This window comes from Cyclopterus lumpus, chromosome 14 (assembly GCF_009769545.1).
Source record: "Cyclopterus lumpus isolate fCycLum1 chromosome 14, fCycLum1.pri, whole genome shotgun sequence".
NCBI classification, from domain to species: Eukaryota; Metazoa; Chordata; class Actinopteri; order Perciformes; family Cyclopteridae; genus Cyclopterus; species Cyclopterus lumpus.
Genome location: NC_046979.1, coordinates 20,315,991 through 20,335,768, shown reverse-complemented (window position 1 = coordinate 20,335,768; position 19,778 = coordinate 20,315,991). Strand labels below are relative to the sequence as shown.

At 39.8% G+C, this 19,778-nt stretch overlaps 3 protein-coding genes across 7 annotated transcripts in view; all 3 read left to right on the top strand.

Moving 5' to 3' along the window:
- Nucleotides 1-8,740, top strand: part of LOC117742325 (protein turtle homolog B-like) — a 105,390-nt gene extending 96,650 nt beyond the window's left edge. For both annotated transcript variants that reach the window (XM_034549509.1, XM_034549508.1), the window contains exon 20: nt 897-8,740. In XM_034549509.1, coding sequence (XP_034405400.1) covers nt 897-1,111 — 215 coding nt within the window. In that variant the 3' untranslated portion in view covers nt 1,112-8,740. The remainder of the gene's footprint in view (nt 1-896) is intronic.
- A 450-nt stretch (nt 8,741-9,190) lies between these two features.
- Nucleotides 9,191-15,019, top strand: acat1 (acetyl-CoA acetyltransferase 1). Of its 2 annotated transcripts, XM_034549513.1 has the most exons (12): nt 9,191-9,314; nt 9,836-9,874; nt 9,952-10,069; nt 10,234-10,329; nt 11,133-11,233; nt 11,505-11,648; nt 12,249-12,399; nt 12,486-12,581; nt 12,778-12,891; nt 13,183-13,247; nt 13,957-14,114; nt 14,636-15,019. In XM_034549513.1, exons 1-12 carry the CDS (start codon nt 9,264-9,266, stop codon nt 14,754-14,756), a joined length of 1,254 nt encoding a protein of 417 aa, XP_034405404.1. In that variant the 5' UTR covers nt 9,191-9,263; the 3' UTR covers nt 14,757-15,019. The 2 variants fall into 2 exon arrangements, with proteins under 2 accessions (XP_034405404.1, XP_034405405.1); XM_034549514.1 differs by lacking the exon at nt 9,836-9,874 and having other exon boundaries at nt 9,199-9,314.
- A 1,729-nt stretch (nt 15,020-16,748) lies between these two features.
- The window catches only part of tmprss2 (transmembrane serine protease 2), a 9,258-nt gene continuing 6,228 nt past the window's right edge, over nt 16,749-19,778 (top strand). Inside the window, exons 1-4 of one of the 3 annotated variants that reach the window (XM_034550273.1) lie at nt 16,749-16,814; nt 17,136-17,192; nt 17,355-17,547; nt 19,706-19,778. The exon at nt 19,706-19,778 is cut by the window's right edge and continues 20 nt beyond it. In XM_034550273.1, the coding sequence (XP_034406164.1) occupies nt 17,178-17,192; nt 17,355-17,547; nt 19,706-19,778 (281 nt within the window). In that variant the 5' untranslated portion in view covers nt 16,749-16,814; nt 17,136-17,177. Of the gene's footprint in view, nt 16,815-17,116; nt 17,193-17,354; nt 17,548-19,705 lie in introns of all 3 variants that reach the window. The other 2 variants (XR_004611053.1, XM_034550274.1) reach the window with 2 other exon arrangements.

Here is a 19,778-nt window from a genome sequence, read left to right as displayed (position 1 = left end):
AGAGTCCAGTGAGTCATTTGAGTTTCCCCCATGCAGCAAAGTCTCTATAGGCAATGGCGTTAAATTCTTCTCACCGATATCCAGTCTGTGTGAGACTGGCCGGCTGGCAAGCTAGCGACCGCCGGCAGTTTGTGGAGCTTCTTAACTCCAATAACATTGGGGTACATTTTTTGGTTTGCCATCAATTGGAAGTTGGCAAATTGATGTCTTGACTCCAAAATTCTCTAATGTGACGATACAAAGGAAATGCTGAAATTGTATGAAAGAAAAAAAAACAGGTTCACTTGCAGTTGTTGGCATGTCTTTCTGCTGCCGGGTGTCTTGGGCCCAGGTTGCCTTCCTTCATAATGTGGGAACAAAAATGTGTATAGCCAATCAGTGGCAGACTAGGGGGCAATCTTCCATCAAGGCATACTGGGTAGGCGCGAGTCCAGCGAGTTATTTGAGTTTCTCACATGCAGCACTGTCTCTATAGATACTCATTGACCAGTGTGTTCATGTGCTAAGAACACATTGTGTTCGGAGAAAAAAGTCAAAGGTACAGTACTGATGTTGTTTTTTATCTCTGCTTAAAAGCAACAGTTTGACATTTTAAGAATTACGCTGAAATAAATGTACGCTAGAGTCAGCAGGCGATTAGCTTAGCTTAGCATAGCATAAAGTCTGAAACTGGAGGAAACCTGCCAATGAACACCAAAAGATCTGACTGATGAACTTGTTGTTGTCACATATCGTATCTTGTTAGTTTAATCCGTAAACAAACAGATCTGTAAAATTGTTAAGTCATGTTTTAAGGGAGTTGGAACTTTTTCTCGGCCGGGACTTTGACTTCCTGCTGGTAGTTGGATTTTGTTCTACTTGGACATGACCCTGCCTGTCATCTGCCCCTCCTCCAGGTGTCACCACCTCTCAGACCCACCAGGCCTACTACACCTCTCAGTTACTGCAGCCCGAAGAAGCTCTCTACCTCCGCAAGAAGAAGCGGCCCATCCTCCACGACCCATACACTCGCTTTTCGGCTCTGCTGTACCGCCGCCCACCCCGGGAGGACCAGAAGGCTATTCTGGCCAGCATGGACAACATTGACCTGGACCACGCCACTCTCCTCTGAAAGCCCTTGAGGACAAGGTCACAATCATGCAATATGCCCTCATTCCAAAAATAACACTAGCAACATACCGGATGGTTAAAACAAACAACATGTTTGCAATGTATTGTCTATAAACGGGGGAGAGCACTACATTTCAGCCTTCAGATTTGGAACATTCGATAGCTGTACGGGCCTTGGTCAGTTCAATCCGCACTAGTAAGCTTTCTGCCATGTTCCATCTGTGAGGGCAGCAAATCACGAAACTGATTAATGCTTTTGTCTGAAATGCTGCTTCCAACTTACTGATAATGACACAGCAGACACAGCTCTGAAAAAAGTTCTGATAATTTGTACTAATTCCCAAATGCACAAAGATCTGTGTGTGCTAAAATCCAGTAGCATTCTCTATTAAAAAAATGTTTAGGCTAGACAATTCAAATCAAAATGACAGCTGCCGCAATTTTCCCAAGTTTTACTCCAGTGCAAAATATGAATTCAAAAAGAGGCTTTCCAAACCGAACCAGTTTTCCCTCGCCAGTGTTACCGTTTTTATTTTAAGAGGCTTCTCCATATTCCGATGATGTTTCTTTTGCTGAGCCAATCCCCCTCGCCCCCTAAAACTAAAATATCCCTGCGGGTCTCCGTTTACAGCACCTTCCACCGGATTCTCTCCGCCAGCAACGTCTCCGATCTGCTGAGAAACTCGCCTCCCAAACGTGGACGTTCTCACTTCCTACCAAGTATACCTCAGAGCACAGGACACGAGACCACACGGCCACCAGGATAAGCCGGCAGGACACACTAGCCTTTTACCACCTCCTTAGTCGTCTTTGCTTTCCACTTGCTTCCCTTATACTGGCATGTTCAAGTTTTCTTCTCTCGTATGTACTTCTTTCTTTTTTTAGCTTACACAATGATAATTCCGTCGCACTCTAAAAAAATAAAATTGCTTTCCTCGGCCTACTGAAGGCATTTCCCTCCATGTCATTTCCTATCGAATAGATGTCATATACACAGGGGCTGACCTCAAATTTGCATTTCACACACTTATGACGAACCACTAACGCGGCGGTTCACTTACTCACGTTACTTTATAAAAGGTCATCCAATTGCTCCAATCAGCTGCTCCGTCTTCAGCCTCTCATACCTCATATCACGGTTTGCACTGGAGCAAAAATATTCTCTATTTTACTTCTACGTGTGTGTCTGCTTCTTTACATTGCCAGTTATTCTACTTTAGGTAGTGTAGAGGGTTCAGAAAGAACTATAGTTATGCCAAAAACTATTCAAAATATATATATAAAAAAATAACGATAGTGGAGGGTAAGATTGTGTGCCATAGTATATTATAGTATTTTCTTCATACATATTAGAGGGCAAAATAATGGCTTCATTTGGCCTTAATGGAGCTTCTGGTTGGTTGCCTGCTTCACTTGTGTCTATTTTTTTTTACTACTTATATGTATTTTTTGTTATTTTATTTGTTTGTGCGTGCTTATGTAAGTACCCGCCTCTTTGTATTTTGTCTCTATGTGCTTGGAAAGGGAAATGCTGAGAGGGGAGTCCTCCCTGAAGAACTTGGTTTGTGGCTTTGAGGGAAACAAAGTGAGCCAAAGATTTGGTGTACGCAGTTTTGTTTACATGTTGCCCAGTTTTACTTTGAAAGACTCAATTCAATTTGTCTAACTGACATGGAAACGTGGTCGCTAAGGGGTACTTTTTTTGGGGATGAGTACAGGAAGTGCCATAACATCAGAAACGCTACTATATCACCCACTGCACATGCTGCAGCTCCGTCATATTGTAGATTCGGGTGTGTACTGTAACAGTTTTTTCCAGTTTTGCTCAAAAGGTGCTCAAATTCTTCAGAAGTTGTATTCATTTATAGACCTTACTGTAACATATCTTGGGTTCCTGATACGAACAGAAAGCAGTGTCCATGTTCTTCTTAAGTGTGTCTGGAGTGGCATTGCTCATAGGTTAATGGGTTTAATGCATTTTTTTGTTGATTTTTTACTTTTTTTTTTATTGTGATTTTGAGCAGATTCTTGCAAATCCAACATAGTCTTCTACAATCCACCCAATTCTCAGTGACTGAACTCGGTTGCTTGATTAAAAGTTATTTCCACAATGAATGCTGGCAAAATGAGCGGTGTCAAGATATTAAAAAAACCCTCTTCTCATATTTGATATTTCGAATGCAGGAGAAGTGAAGAAGAGATGTCATGGTATCTATTTACATAAAACGATCACACATTAATAGCACTGACTCACAACCATATCCAGCCCACTGGAATCGGGTTGATGAAGTCATCTTACACACGCATTGGGTGTGTTGTTAGTTTAAAAAGCAGCCGTTTTAGTAAATAAGCTAGTGCCTTGAAGATGGATTTATGAATTGCTGCAATTGTTGGAGCATCTGGTAGCTAACGGTAAATAATGGGTCTATGATGCACTTATTGTGGAAATAACCTTTATGTGAGATATGAGGAGGAGAGGGCCATTGTTTCCTGTTCTGATGTGTGTCCTCTTGGCACAGCTCTGAATGAATGAAGTCACCCTGTTTGTTCTCGTTAAACCACCTGTGACACGTTACAGGGGACAGAGGACGTTACATGTAACACTGTGTATGAAAAGACATGGTAACACATGGCCAGCAATGAACAAGGAATAATTACTAGAATTACTTTATTTACGTTGCTTAGAAGTTAGCAACATATCGGTGACTTCCCCCAATACTAGCAGAACATTGCTAACAAATGATCTCAAAGCAATCTCTCTTTTCTACCAATGATAGAAGGTTTTCAGAGTGGAATCGTAATTATTCAATGTCCTCAAACTTCCTTTAAAAGAGTTTAAATCAAGAATTTATAACAAAAACAACTGTATTAACATTAAGGACAGTACCAACATATTGTCCCAATATACATACCAATACTATTGTTTTTTTCTGTTGAGGAATTTTCTGAATGAATGAATTGCATATTGTATCTGAAACGCTCACTGGTGCACGTAACACTGAACAGGACTGTTCCATGTTGTAATTACCCCACATTTACAACCAAAACAGGACAGATGTGGGGAAAGACCTAAATATACATAAGATTAACTATTGAAATGTGTAGATACAATTAGTCTATATATTGTAAAATGTAAAAAAAAAAAAGAAAAAAGAAATGGAATATTTTATTAAAATTGGGCAATAATATGCATGCAGTAACAGAAATCAATCTGAAAGATATACCCATTTATTTGATTCGAATATGAATATGAATGAGTTATGTAGTTGGACCTCTGAGCACAGTGAGGCCCAGGTCAGTGGAATTAAATGGTGAGCCCCCAAAGGGAGAAACCAATCTAACAAAAGCACTGACATGCGCTCTGTGCATCGTGGGACTTAGTTTTTAATATGTTTCTGGTTGTATGTAGAGAGCACGAACACCTTGAGTATGCCAACAAAGCCCTAAAGCTAAGAGGGGGGGTGGGTTACCAAGGGCTTCAATGGGACTCTGCCTCAGTGTCCTGTATACCTCTTGATGTGCCACTCAGAAACATGTACATAGTGTATAGTGAAAGAAATTCTTTGCATGGAATGAAATATTTGAACGCTATTGTCAAAAAAGGGGAATCGCCTCTTCCAGAGCAAACAGTCTGTCGTTGGTACGTGAAAGAAAAGGAACGGTCTGTTCGGTCCCGAATATTAAAATCCAACCTAGTGGAACAGCTTTGCTTAGCTGGAGGTCAAAGGTTAGGTTTAAAGTGACTACAAGAAGGTCAATAATGGGGAAACAACTCAGTAAAAGCAGCTTGAGGGGAAACACTACAGGAGGATTGGCTACACATTTAACTGATAGTTATCAACATGAAACTATTAGACAATTATTTTTCTGAAGTTTTCTGAAATGTTATAAATGCTTTTATAAATAAGCAAATGAGGCTTTGTTCAGATTTAGGTTCAGAATTCTTACTTTTGTGGACATATTTGAGTTAAAGGTTTTCACAGAGAACATTTTGAAAATCTCTCTCTCTCCATAAATCACAAAGAACTGTCAACAGCCATTAAAAAAAACCTTGAGAATATAAATCCGAATGAATCTTGGACGTTTGGCGTATGTAAGTGCAGCTGAACATATTCTGGCTTATTAGAAAACCTCCTTTAATTACATTCACTACAGGTTACAAGGTCAAAAAACAACTTACATAGAGACAATTTATGTCGTTTTCTCAAAGGTTATGTGAAAGGCGTTATTTAAACGTGTATTTTGGACGTTTTCTTTCCACTAGTCTGACAGAAGACATGTGGAAGCAAAATAGACCAAAATCTCTCAATTGACCAGCGCGTGTAAAACTATATTTTACCAAGAGTGTCTCCCCTGCTGCAAAAGCATGCAAAAAGAACATGCGATCAGATACATTCAGTGGAGCTGAAGCTAAGATGGTTTGGTAATGAGGACGTGTTGAGGTGCTCTTTCAATGCTTCTGGGAATTTATATTTGTAGAGTACGTGTTATGTGAGCGTGACCTCACAAGCTGTTAGTCTGGAGTAAAAAGAAGCCGAGTCAGATTGAGTGGTCCACCTGCAGTCTGACTTGTTGAGTCCAGTGCATGAGAACTTCTTTGGTGAAATGGAGCTCAGAATGATGATAACGATGTACCGTGATGAGGGTCTCTCTTAGACACACACTTATACTGTAGCTTTGTCGTAGGAGCTCTCCCAGCAGAGCGGACATAACAGCGACGTACAACTGTACACAAAATAGTTATGTTTGTGGTGACTAAAGAAAACACTTTTTTCTTTCTTTCAATCACTCACAAAACACAAAAAAAGAGTTGATATCATATCTCGGTACTGCATCACTCCTGAGCTGAGGGGAACCGGACGTTCCACTCTGGCTTCACATACTTTCAGATGCACTGAGAGAGAGACTTATCTCTGGTGCTAACACGTGCCGCGCAGTTTTAGTTGTTGTTGTCACCGCGTTGTAACCATGTTCAGTTGCTCTTGATGAGCTCACTGCATCTGATGCCTAAAACTGCCAAATATATATATGTGTTTGTTTGTTTTTTCCCGAACGAGCAACTAACACGTGTGTTGTGAAATAGGCTTTAATCATATTACTGAGATCCATGAGATTTCTGTAAATAAATAGACATATTGCCATGTTGACTCACGGTCAGAGCGGACACACTCACAATGTTATTCAACTGCAAATTGATACAACGTAATATGTTTCACCAAAAGAAATACGTTCCTCTGCCATTCAAATGAAGCTCACAGGCTAGTAAAATAAATCAATAACAATAAACAACCTGATTGTCAGAAAAGGATGGAGACCTTCATCTAATGTATACTTGATGAATTGAGCTGACGTATCTTTTCTCAAAAGTTGAGTGTACAAAAAGGCATTACATATTTGAGATTTAACGGAAAAACCAACAACATTTTCTTACTCTGTGTAAATAATATCTAAAATAAGCTTAACTTGTCATATATCTATTTTTTTGTAGAAGAAAATATGATGCACATTGAACCCTATTGAAAACTGAGCGCGAGCTGAGTCTCCTGCTTCAGTGACACATTATAACACGGCGTAACAGACCCATCACTATCTTCTAAATGCTAGAATTTGTTCAAGAATTTAATATCCTAGAGGCAGGAAATATAGATATATATAAATAGATATACATTGTCATGGAACCCAAACGGTTATGTGAGTATATATATATATATTTGGGGACAGTACTTGTTTTCAAGAATGTATAAGTCTATATTCTATTATTTTTATATCTATTTGTTGCTCTTTACTGTAGCAATCACCCAAAGTAGAGAAAATGAGTTTTTTAGCCTGTGTGCAAAACAAAAGAGAATGGTGCACCAACACCAACACCGTCACTGTACTGTGAATCTCAACGTCCATCACACGGAGACCCATGCAGCAGACTAGTTATTATATGTCCATTTGGTGTGAATAGCAAATGTAATTGTTGCATTATTTGTGGGCCATCTTCTTACCTTTACTTCCTAATCTATATATATATATATTATTATTATTATTTTTTTCTATCACCAGGCTGGCTTCTGCAGTTACACATTCATCTTTAAAAAGACATTATTATTATTATTTCTTTGGGCATGAAAGAATGGCGAGACTCTCTTTCCCTACAATGGTGCTCCCTTGGGATGTGCATCACAGCAGAGCACACGCACATACATGTGTAATCCACAGATAGAAGCTCTATATTTACAGTATGTGTGTAACAGGCGCAGTGCTTCATGTTGCTGCTTTGAACTGACGTAAAAGGGTTTAAAGGGGTTCACATGTTTGTTGTAAAACGGGGAGCACGTACCAGCTAACGCTAACGCCCTGTCACCTTCCGCTCAGGAGTGGAGGTCAAGCGTTGCAGCGGCTGCTCAACGTTTCTCCCAGACATTTAATTCAGTGCTGTACATTCATTGCCAAAAAAAACCCGTCATATACATTCTGACAACTGGTGCTATTCAAACACATCTGTGGTGCTTCTTTTCTTTTTTTAAGCTGGATGTTTCCTTGCTTCAGACAAAATGTAGCTACACAATCCTGTACTGTACAGTATGGTTGCTGTCGGTCAGTGTTTCGAATTTAGATGGTTTGCTTTGACTGCTCGCTGTTTCAGGGAATACACAGATCGGATGGGGCTGACATTTTGAGTGGCGAATTTAAAAAGCAAGGAAGTCGAAACGGGGCAGTTCAGTCGAATGCACGCGTCATGACGTTTGAGTTTACAAGTCTCTTGATCCTTTTTTTTCTTTTCTTTTTGCTCTGAACTTGCTTCAAAGTCTGATGTATTGGTGGCTGCAAATCGTGTCCACACATTGTGTTTGGTGCTGAGTGAACAGATGTGCTCACCATGACTTTTGATACGGTATTTCATCTTAGACCTTCAGCTTCCTCCCTCGTCTTTCTATCAGGTCCGGTGAGCATGCTAACCCAGGTGCCCTTCTATTGAACAGAAGAAGCAACATCATCAACCAGTTATTCTGACGAGCTGCTCCAGACCCCACCGCTAGGTGGAGGTGTCGCTTTTTACGGGGCCTGTAGTGTTACTGTGTTCGAAGACCGGAGGGAGCGTTGAAATATTGTCTCTTGAAGATGTTTAAAAGTAGTTAACGCTCACCTTTTGTGGAGCCTCTGTCCATGTTTTTTTAAGTTACCTGTTTAGTTTTTTTCTTCACAAAATGCAATACAGGTGGAAGAAGAACAAACTGAAGTTGTCTCCTATTAATTGTTGGGTCTTCCTGAGATGTATAGAACTGGTTTGAGTACAGACGTTATTCTTTCTTTTTTTTCATGACCCTCTGGAAAACAACAAAACAACCGTGTTCACTGTTTGTTACAGGCGTAGACAACTCAGTACCTCAAATTGTGTAAACATTCAGTTTATTTTCTTGTTTTTATGTTCACCATCTTGGAGTCAGTACTCATGATGCTTTTTTAAAAATATTTGTTGGCACAAACACTAACAAGAATGTATGGCTATTGTAATTCCTGCTCACTCCCACTCTTTCTAAAATTGAAGCTTTTCAAGCAAACAGTCGTTTTTTTTGTATTTCAAATGTCTTGGTATGCTTGTTGTAGTTGTTTATTCATAATGGTGTATATTACATCAGTTTTTATTTATTAAAATGTTTAAATTTTCTAAGATGAGTGTTCTTGTTATTGAGCAAAGTGGCCTTCATCATTGAGAGATTCAGACCGGTGTTTACTCAGCACTGTGTTAAAGGGCCAAATCAGTGTTTTTCATTTCACAAACGTTCCCTACTGTTTCAAGCAGCTAGTGATTTCCATTAATACTCACTAATATACATGCAAATCCCAGCTCTCTAAACTAGAATAGGGGTGGGGGGGCTTTTCAGTTACAGACTTCCAGTTCTGGACCTGCAATCCCAGTCAAGTCCAGAGTATAAACACATTACATTTTGTACAAAAGAGTTGTGTGTGTTAATGCTGAAACAATGTCATAAATTACTCAACGTCATGTATTGCGATGTCATTGGGGAAGAACTACATCAACCACAATGCCCGGTCGACGATGACGTCGGGGAAACACACCTCCCACTGTGATTGGTTGATGTGCTCCTGCTGCATAGCCTGAAGGTGAAGCGGGTGCAAGTGTTTGACACTCACAGTCCAGAATGTCATCCAGTGGACTTTTAACCATGCGCACGCACTTTTGCAAACGCCTGGTAAGTGAAAGCTTGTAAAAAAAAAAAAAAAACGTTGTTTGTGTTCGTCTGTTTTATTCCTGCAGAGGAACGCAGTAGCGACGGTCTGTCTGTAAACACAGGGCCTCCCTTCGAGCGGCTCAGCTAAACTTTTTGGGTCGCCCTTGACCAAAGTAGTGAACACACCTGAGAAGTCAAAGTGGCTCGAGCGCTTTCGTGTTCTCATGTCAGCATTTTTTCTTTCTTTCTGTAACTGCAAAGTCTGCTTCTCTACAAATTAAAGGTTTAACTAAACAGTTAAACAATAGAAGCTAGCTTAACTGACTATTTAAAAAAAGAAAAGAAAAGAAGAAAGTGGGTATTTTTAACGGGTGACGGGTAAAAGTTTGACCAACACGACACCTAGAAGCTGCGTCACCTGTATTCTTCCTTTTTAGCCCGCAGTCCGTGCTTTAACTGAGCTAACAGCTGCTTGTGTGCGCCCTTGTTGTTAGCATAGCTAACGTCTTTTCTCACGCTTCTCTCGCGGTACGGCTCACAAGTACCTGTCAAGAACCTACACGTCTCGCCCGTCGCTCAATGTGAGTACACTAACTGCCATTTTATAATCGTCACATTTAAATGTTTGCACTGCGCACTTAATAATGCACGGTTTCAGGAGGTCGTCATCGTCAGTGCGGTCCGCACTCCGATGGGCTCCTTCAGAGGCAGCCTGGCGGCGGTGCCAGCCACCAGGCTGGGCTCCATTGCCATTAAGGGAGCCATAGACAAAGCAGGTATGTTCGGATGGAAACCGTTCTCCTTCACCGAGGCCTGACCAAGCTAATACACCAGATGAAACAGATCACCTGTGATCATGGACAAGCACATGAGTGCTACATTAAAGGGGAGACAGCTGTCTGTATATTTAGTGAGTTGACCTTATGTTCCTGGTGTGTAGGGATCGCTCCAGAGGAGGTGAAGGAAGTCTACATGGGCAACGTGCTTCAGGCAGGAGAAGGGCAGGCCCCCACGAGACAAGCCTTGCTTGGAGCAGGTATCGCCCTCATTCCAAAGATTTGCATTGCAACAAAATATCGATGTCCAGAAATGTCTTGGCAAATCAGAAAGGATTGTCATGTCGTTTGGCTGTCGGAGCTGTCGGTACCGGGCGATCATTCATTATTATAATGTATTGTCCATTAATGGAATATCGTGATAAAATCATAAATGAGATATTGTGATTGACAATGAAATCCTCAAAATTGATCAATAATCATGACTGCACATACTGACTCAAATTTCTCTAGAAATACTTTTGCACTAGAGCTCCTTTATAAAATCTGAAAAATACTCAGTACTTTTCATTTGTCAAGTATTTGATTCACAGAAGACAAAAACATGTGCTTATTTCATTTAGACTATTAATTTATTAAATTACCGGAAATCATGCTACACCTATATAAATATATATTGTTATTGAGATATGAAATTACCTATATTGGGAGAGAATATTGTGAACGGCCTTATCTGTGAGCAGCAAATGGGTTCTGATTCTCTTTAAATTCCTAACTTGAATGCTGCCCGATATGCAATGCAATCAAAAAGCCTGCAGCTCAAAGGTGTCACAAGGTTGATCTCCAGCTGCTTGTAAGTCATTATTGATATAAAAGATTAAAGGAAGGTTGGAAGCTAATGTGACAGAAATGACTGACAGTTCACTCTGAAGTAATATTGTACCATTATGAAATATGCAGTTCCCCTGTGCCAGACTGACATACAAATGCATAACTGAGTGAAGGTCAAGATAATATTAGTATTATCTATTATTCTTTTGCCAATGCAAATTTGTACCTTCAGGCTTGACCCTCGGCACTCCAGCAACCACCATCAACAAAGTCTGTGCCTCCGGGATGAAGTCCATCATGATGGCAGCCCAGAGTCTAATGTGTGGACACCAGGTAGCATCAGCATTGAATACACACTCTTCTGCTCACTCTAATACAAATAAAAATACAACATTGTTGTTCCCAAAAACAAGCTTTGTTCACCATAAGATGCGATTACTCGCACACTGTTACAATGTGGTCATCATAGACGGCACAGCTTTCAGTTCTTTGACAGAGTTGCTGAAATTAACAAATCCTGTCAAACATAAGATACAAACGAAGTGAACTTATAAGAACAAAAGCTGCTGCTGCTGCGTATGTGTGGCTGTCTGTGTGATCTAAGGACGTGATGGTGGCAGGAGGCATGGAGAGCATGTCCAACGTACCTTACGTGATGACCAGAGATACCCCGACCTATGGAGGTGTGAGGATGGAAGACCTCATTGTCAAGGATGGACTCACTGACGTCTACAACAAATTCCACATGGTAATTATCCTGTTTAATATCTAATATCACCATGTCATATGGTTTTACTCTTCTTGGAGATGTCGTTTGAATGCATCTACCTCAATACAATTTCACGTTAACTAGTCTATGAAGTGAATCCTGCTTCTGTAATTGGATGCATTTCTGGTTTAAAGAGGTGATGTTGGCGGTGACTATGGAATCAAATGAAAAAATAGTGTATTTATAAGTAAAGGAGCCCAGTTTTATTTGAATTATTTAATTGGGAAGCATTGTTCAAAACTATATTTTTGCTTATGCTTGTATATATATATTTTTTTTTAAATATGAGAAATTTGTGAAACGTGAACATGTATCTGTACTTTAATTATGAGTTATATAATACATGTAAATTAATGATGTGTATATTCTACCCATACATTAGCATGCATCTGCCACATAAATGTGTGGAACAAACAAAACCTTTTTAATTTCATGCGTTGTGTGTTTACGGCGCACGAGGTGGAGGAGGATCTATGCAGCATTTTTTGTTTTTTTTATTTCAGCAGTGAAATTGTGTATTTGGTCGGTTTCATGTTTGATCTGTTTTTCTGTTGCTTTGGCCTCGCTGTCTTTTAACAGGGCAACTGTGCAGAGAACACAGCCAAGAAGAGCAGCATCACCAGGGAGGAGCAGGACGCCTACGCCATCAGCTCGTACAGCCGCAGCAAAGCGGCGTACGAGTCCGGCGTGCTGGCCAAGGAGATCGTGCCGGTCAGCATTCCCCAGAGAGGTACAGCGAGTTGGTCTAGGGCCGGTGAACGTTGGACGTTTACTAAATATAGCCAAGTGTAGCTTGATGTGGGTACGGCTTTGCAGGCAAACCGGATGTGGTCGTGTCCGAGGATGAAGAGTGGAGGCGGGTCGACTTCAGCAAAGTTCCCAAACTGAGGGCCGTGTTCCAGAAAGAGAACGGTAACGATGCTGTTTCATTACGTACTTTCATTTTGCACATTTTTAATTGTGCTACTCATTAACAGAACCTTCCATCCTGTAGTGGCTCATAATGCTTCTATTCTTGATATTCAAGTTGTACTCTCCTGCTACAAAGTGAAAAGTAATAATGGTAATCATTATTTTATTTGTTTTGTTCTCGTCACCTTGTCTTCAGGCACAGTGACGGCGGCCAATGCCAGCACACTGAACGACGGAGCGGCCGCTCTCGTTTTAATGACAGCTGATGCTGCAAAGAAACTCAACGTCACGCCACTGGCCAGGATTGTCTGTAAGCTTTACACACACACACACACACTCTCTCACACACTCTCACACACACTCTTACTCACTGAAAATGAGCTTTTGACAGATCTACAGATAAATCGTAACACTGTTGGGTTGTATTTACTCTACAAGTCAATAGTCACAGAAGTCGGTATGCCAGTTGAAAGCAATAACAGGTTTGTTGGATGCGAGTTAAGGAAGTTGGAACAGTGTTATTGTTTACCACATAATAAAACAGGACTTTGTCATAGTAATTAATACATTGCAAGATTGATGTGTAATGTTTTTTCCATAGCTTTTGCTGATGCTGCTGTTGCACCCATTGATTTCCCCATTGCTCCTGCATTCGCTGTACCAAAGGTGAGTACATGTAAATAGTATGTTTTATTAATATTTGGTCTGATACTTATATTAACCTAAATGTTGACTGAGTACATACACTGACTGATTAAAAACTTAACTATTGTACAAAATATCCTCAAGCTGTTGACATGATTCGGATGGAAGTTTAAATGGGAGAATAAGACTTGGCTAGCGAGAAGATGGATATTCCTATGCATCAAATTAAAAAAACAATAAGTTGATTGGTGAATTTTCATTATCAGGATAATTGTTGTTATCTTCATGAGTGACATACAATAGCTGTGTGGCTCCTTATCATTGTAGAGAAGTGAAATAAAGCTGCATTTCTAAATGCAGGATTTATTATGCAAGAACAAACAAACTTGCACAATGTTCTTATTTACTTTTTTTTATTCTTTACTTTATGATTACCTTATTTACTTGTTTATTCTTTATGTAAATATGATGTTCTCTAAAAGTTGGGTCCTATCTGTGGTGCAATAAAAATGCAACAAAGTTTGATTTAGAGTTTGGTGATCAAGGTGTATGTGTGTGTATTGTAGTGAAACATGCACTAAATAAAATCTGAATAATAAGACTTTAATAAACCAGGTTTTATTTGTATTAATCTGGTTAAAAACGTGGCATATTTTATTTTTATTTAATTGTTCCACCAAAATGACAAAGAAATATGCCCAAACCTGTTATAACAACATATTACTTCCAGGTCCTGGATGCAGCAGGGTTGAAGAAGGAGGATATCACCATGTGGGAGTTCAATGAAGCCTTCAGCGTGGTCGTCCTGGCCAACATCAAGATGTTGGACATCGACCCCGCGAAGGTCAACGTAAACGGTGGAGCCGTGTCACTGGGACACCCCATCGGGTAAGCAGCAGAGAGGGACTGACACCGACTGTCTGGGTGGGACCGGGAAAGAAGAGAATAAAAACACCACCACTTTTCCCAGGAAGAGAGGTGTTCTACAAAAGTATCTCCTTTGGTATTTCCTTTCCTTTGATGTGGAAGGGATTTTAGTTTTGACATCTTTTAATCTGATCCAGTAGAGTAAGAGACAAAAGAAGTTCAGACAGATTATCCCAAAAGTACCCTTTTCCAAAAACCTATACATTTACATTCCAGGACCGTTTTTTAAACGTAGCCCAGAACTCTGTGGGCACGTGTGTTTAATCGTTCTGCTCCGTAGTTAGTTGGTTTTGGAGAACAGTAAATTAGCATTTCTTCTTTGTATTTCTTTACTGGTACAATTCTTTTTATTTGCCTTTGCTTCAAAATTACCTTTTGGCTTACGTAAAGTATTCACGTTTTGTAATTGTGAATAATTGCAAGATATAACTGTATATACAGAAGATGTTATGGATCACTGATGCTGCATTTTCTCCTGTCAGGATGTCTGGGGCGAGAATCGTGGGTCACATGGTGCACAACCTGAAGTCAGGCCAGTACGGACTGGCGGGCATCTGTAATGGAGGTGGTGGAGCGTCATCTATTCTGATCCAGAAATTGTAGGAAACTTAATGGGGGGGACTTCTCTCTCCCTGAAACACTGTGTGTGTTCTCTAGCTGTCGACTCCAAAAGGCCAAGGCGTCTGTAAACTCCCATTTTACTGTGAAGATCGCCAGTGGCCTTCCTCAAGCAGCAGTAGGACTCCATGCTCCACACATGACACCACGACTCCAGTGTTTATAACACTCCTTTGTTCCATGAAACAACATTTATTTATATTTAACTCTGAATTGAAATGATTAAATAAATAGTTTTTATGAAACCACTTTTGTGTTATTGATCCCCTCATTAATTCATATTTCACAACATTACATTGTTTTCTTTTAAAAATACCAAAACGACTTATACTTCAGCAATATAGGGTTGGTGCTGTCATTTTAAAGTTGGCCACTCGATGTTGCTATTTTCCCTGTGTGTGTGTGTGTGTGTGTGTGTGTGTAATGCACTTTGTTTATTCATATACTGTACAAAACATATCCATCAAATGCTCAATATATTTCAGTAACCCTTCATCAGACATCTGTGGAATTGGTGAGTCGGCGATAATGAGCAAGTAACGCCTTTAAAATGAGCCCCCAAAATGTTTTACCCCCAAGCATTAAAAATAAATCTATTTAGCTTTTTCTCAATACAGTTAATAAATATCTGGTCATTTCTTTTTAATAGATTTACGTGATTACGAACGCATTATTTCCAGGTCTGCAGTTTCCTGGTGTTTAACGATTATCAATTAAATTATAAAAAGTCTTAAAATTCTCCCTAAATTGTATTAAATCTCCCCAATGTTCATAAAGGATTTATTTCTGCTGTTTCTGAATGCTACCTTTTTATTTTTTCCCACAATCCCCCACACGCTTAGACTGTATGTGTGAACCAAACACCTCAGACTATTAGAAGAGCTTCAAACACCTTTTTTCCTCGGTAGGACTCCTTTGCCTCACTGTCTTCTTCTTCAGTGGGGCTATCGAGTCTAGTGTCACTCAGTGAGCCTGTAGCCCTATCGACAATATGATCAATCTGGGACGGACTAAAGTTAGCACAGGAGTCCTCCGTCACATTGAGACGTGGTATTGAATCAAATGCAGAAGGAATCGCTTCTTTAAATTTAGCTACAGCACTGTCAGTTAGACTGGTGTAGAAACCTTTGACTAACGGTGTAGACTCCGGGAGTATAAACTCAAAAGTTATGAGGTATCATAACTAATAATACTTTATTATTCTGACAGAAGAGGGTTCTGTGGGAAGACCTCCAAATGCTCAATGTCAATGCCATATGCAAGAACAAGGTTGAGGGTGTCTGTTCCTGTCAGTTAGTGCAGTCAAACGTTACGTTAAATATTAACAGGGTCTGAAAGTCCTTTGGCCAAAAGTACTTTTAAGGCCACCTACCCATTTGTTTGGCAGTTACTGATTAAACTGTCAGACATTTCTCATTAGCAGGACAGAAAATAGCTCCACTTGACTTGAATCTGTTTTTGTTTTGTTTAAGGGGCCCTATCTTAATGACGGCTTGTCACCTGTTGACTTTTCCTCTAAGTCAGTGATTATATTGTATATCATATACAAAATGATATATATATGTTTACTATTTCCACTTTTTCCAGAAATTGCACTTGATTGGGGGACTTCTGGAACATTTTAATTTCCGTGCAGTAGGAGTTTGAAAGAGCACCCACATCCTAGATAAGTTGAGATAAATCCCAGTATATGCATATCGCATAAAAGAGGGGTCACAAATCAATGGACGGACACTGCTGGAGGAGCACGGCCCTCCGCTCATTAATCTCACATTTATCATCTTATCTCGCAGCCTGGCTGTGGACAGAAGATAATGAGTATCAGTGCGGGCCTTCATCAATACTTGCTGTTTGCTCGTGTCATTTATTTCTGAAGTGTTGCCTCGAGCGGCGCATAAGAGGCTGACTTGTGCACACAGTGTGATGGGTGTGGTCGTGGCTGTTGATTACATGGAGGACTGGGGAGGTGCATGAGGCAGAGAGAGGACAGTGTAGTGAAAAGACAGGCAGTCAGTGCTGAGAGGAATTTGTGGAAATTTCAAGGTAGGTGGAAATCTGGTGAACAATGTGAATAAATGTTTATTTTAAGTCGGCCTACTCTCGGGGTGTGTGAGCGTTTTTGCCGTTGTGTTTTTACATTTACTTTGTTAAAAAAACGTGTGAATTATCAGTGTTTTGGAGGAAATTAGTATTTCTGCTATCCACCATTTTACGTTCCTTCCTGTGACCTGACATTCTAATGAGCAAGTTGCTCCTTCTAATGCTTTTGTTTTCTGAAAGTTGCTGTAATTTATGGTACATTTTAGTCATAAGGGAAGTCATGTGTACTTCATTTTTATCAAAAGGCTTTATAACCTTTTCAAGGTCCGACAGTCTCCCTCCTCAGGAGGTGTAACCAATGGCAATATGAATGATTATCAGGTAAGTTCAATTTCTCAGCAAGAGGAAACATTTCCCTTGTTTTCATATATTTTACGTTATTTATTTATTTATATGATTGATTTTTCTGAGTAAATCCAGATCACCTTGTATTATCTATAGAATATGTTTGTATTCCTTAAATCTATTTACCTCTATCTCCAGGCAAATGGTCCCACCTATGACAACGTAGGGTTCCAGCATGAGGACGGGAGACCCCCTCCTACTGCCCCGCAGCAGGGTTTATACCCTTCCCTCCAACAAGTGACCCCCAGCTACGTTGCCGTGTCTCCCCAAACCATCAACACCCACCACACCGTGGTGCCCGGACAGCCGCCTAACAAGGGACAGAAGACAGGTACAGTAACGGATGATTCATATTGCGTCACAAGCCTTTTGTGAAGCGATACTGCGTGGAATAAAAAGGTGGGTCTAGTCAACCAAAGGCAAATATCCAGAACAAAAACATCTCATTTAATCATTAACTTATTTGTATTTATTCTGCAGAAACAGAAAGCTCGACTATATAACTTTTTAAAATAAGAAACAACATATTCTTCCTTTTCCTAATGAAAGGTTGAATTCATACTTACTACTTACAGTCTTACTAACTCGGTTAAAAAAGTTCCTCAGAAAAACCTCGCCCCCCAATTGGGGTGAAATTTACACATTATGGTTACACATTATGGTTAAACATGAGCAAATATATTGATTTTATACATCAAATTAAACAACAGAACTTGGGCTACAAGAATTACTAAGCCATTTCAACACAACTCAAACACCAATTATTAAAATATCAGAATCAAAAGTCAAAAGTTCAGCACGTTTTCAGAACTAGCAACCCGTAGCTCGGGGCTATCAGAAAAAGCCAGATAGAAAAGATATCGAGGATTTAACACAGATTCTAAACATCTTCACAAAATCCTTCTGCACCAAGGCATCACCGAGATATGAGCCAAAGAACACAGCAACATGAATCGCTTTAGCGCTTACAGTCACAAATGTTGCTTAACTTTGTTGATTAGAAGAAGAAAAAAGCCAAAGACTGCTGTATTTGGATGTATTGAACACCACAAGTAATATACAAGTGAAATATATGGTTTGGTACATTTGCAATTGCACATATATTGCCCAAATGTGCCCAAATGCCCATTTGGCATAAATTCTCTGCACTAAAACTTCTCTAACTTTGTTCTGCTTCACTTTTTCAAAGTCAAACTTTGCAGAGAGACTGAATATGTTGCTATGATCCGAGTGAGTTTAGACCTTTGCTCTGCATCCTTCCAAGAGATAATCATCCTGAAAGTGCTTTTCTTCCTAGGCGAACCTGAAACTTCTATTTTAGCTGCGTTTCATCTTTATTTACTCTTAACCAGTAACATATACTAAGATGTACATATCTGAACAAAAGCTCACATGGGTTGCCTTTATTATAACACCAACATTATTCAAATAGCCTTTGTGGTTGCAGAGATACACCCTTTTTAGTTTGGGTATGTTATTTCGAGCAGAAACCTAAAAAATAGATCGTTCTTAAAAAGGTAAGAGGGATTTTTCTAACTTTCGGACTTTCCCCTAGTTTTGGCATTTTATAATGCACAGAACTATTTCCCCATAACCACAGTGTCGTTGTTCAGAAAAAGCCACATGGTCCAGCTTTAAACCAGTCTAGTTACTGAGATGTATACAATGCATTACCTCACATAAATAGTTTGGAGCGATAACGGCTTTTAATACTCTGCGTCGTTCCCCATTATGATCATATTTCAAGCACTTTGTCATCATATCAGTCACTCTGTCGGCCGGTTAAGACGGGGGAGGAGTCAGCAGTCAACGTAGCAATAAAACAGGCACAAGGGGTTTTTCAAAAAGTATGAATCCCCACAACCCCGAGAGCTCCTTTAGCATACAGTCATAAATATGCAAAGGTAAACAAATATTCTAATCTGTCCAGCAGTATGCAAAATTAGCCGTTGACAGACAGACAGATACACACACTTGCTTCTCCCCTTATCCCCACCGGCCTCGCTGGCTCTGCTGACATTGACCCTACCAACTTTTACATAATCCACTAATGTTCGCATTCATAATTATGGCCAACATAAAATAGTATTTATAATGTAATGTAGGATGTATATCTAGGAAACACTCTTCAGTTTATAAGGCTGCTGCGATTCCGTCCCTTTTCATCATGGTTATGAAGGTGTCGTAACTCTGAAGCATAAATACAGTTATGGAAACTTATAGGACAATACAAAAGATCTTAAAGAAAGCAATTCAGCATGAACACAAACCCCCTCCAGGTTGTAGTCATATCATTTAAATTCATAAACATAACGCAGCTTGAAAAAGCTTCACTCTGTGGGTTTTGTGACTTTTATACTGTATTTTAGCTCTAAAGTATTTTTAGTTTCTGTATCTGCTAAGCCTATTTGCATCTTAAAGAGCATGCAATTCTTATTTTATTTTTGACTTAATCAGTTTCATCACTTTGTTTTTGTCATGTGTTGCAGGAATAAACAAATGTCAGGTGAAATATATCCTGTGTGCATCCCTGTCTGTGCTCGTCATCCTGGCAGTGGTCGG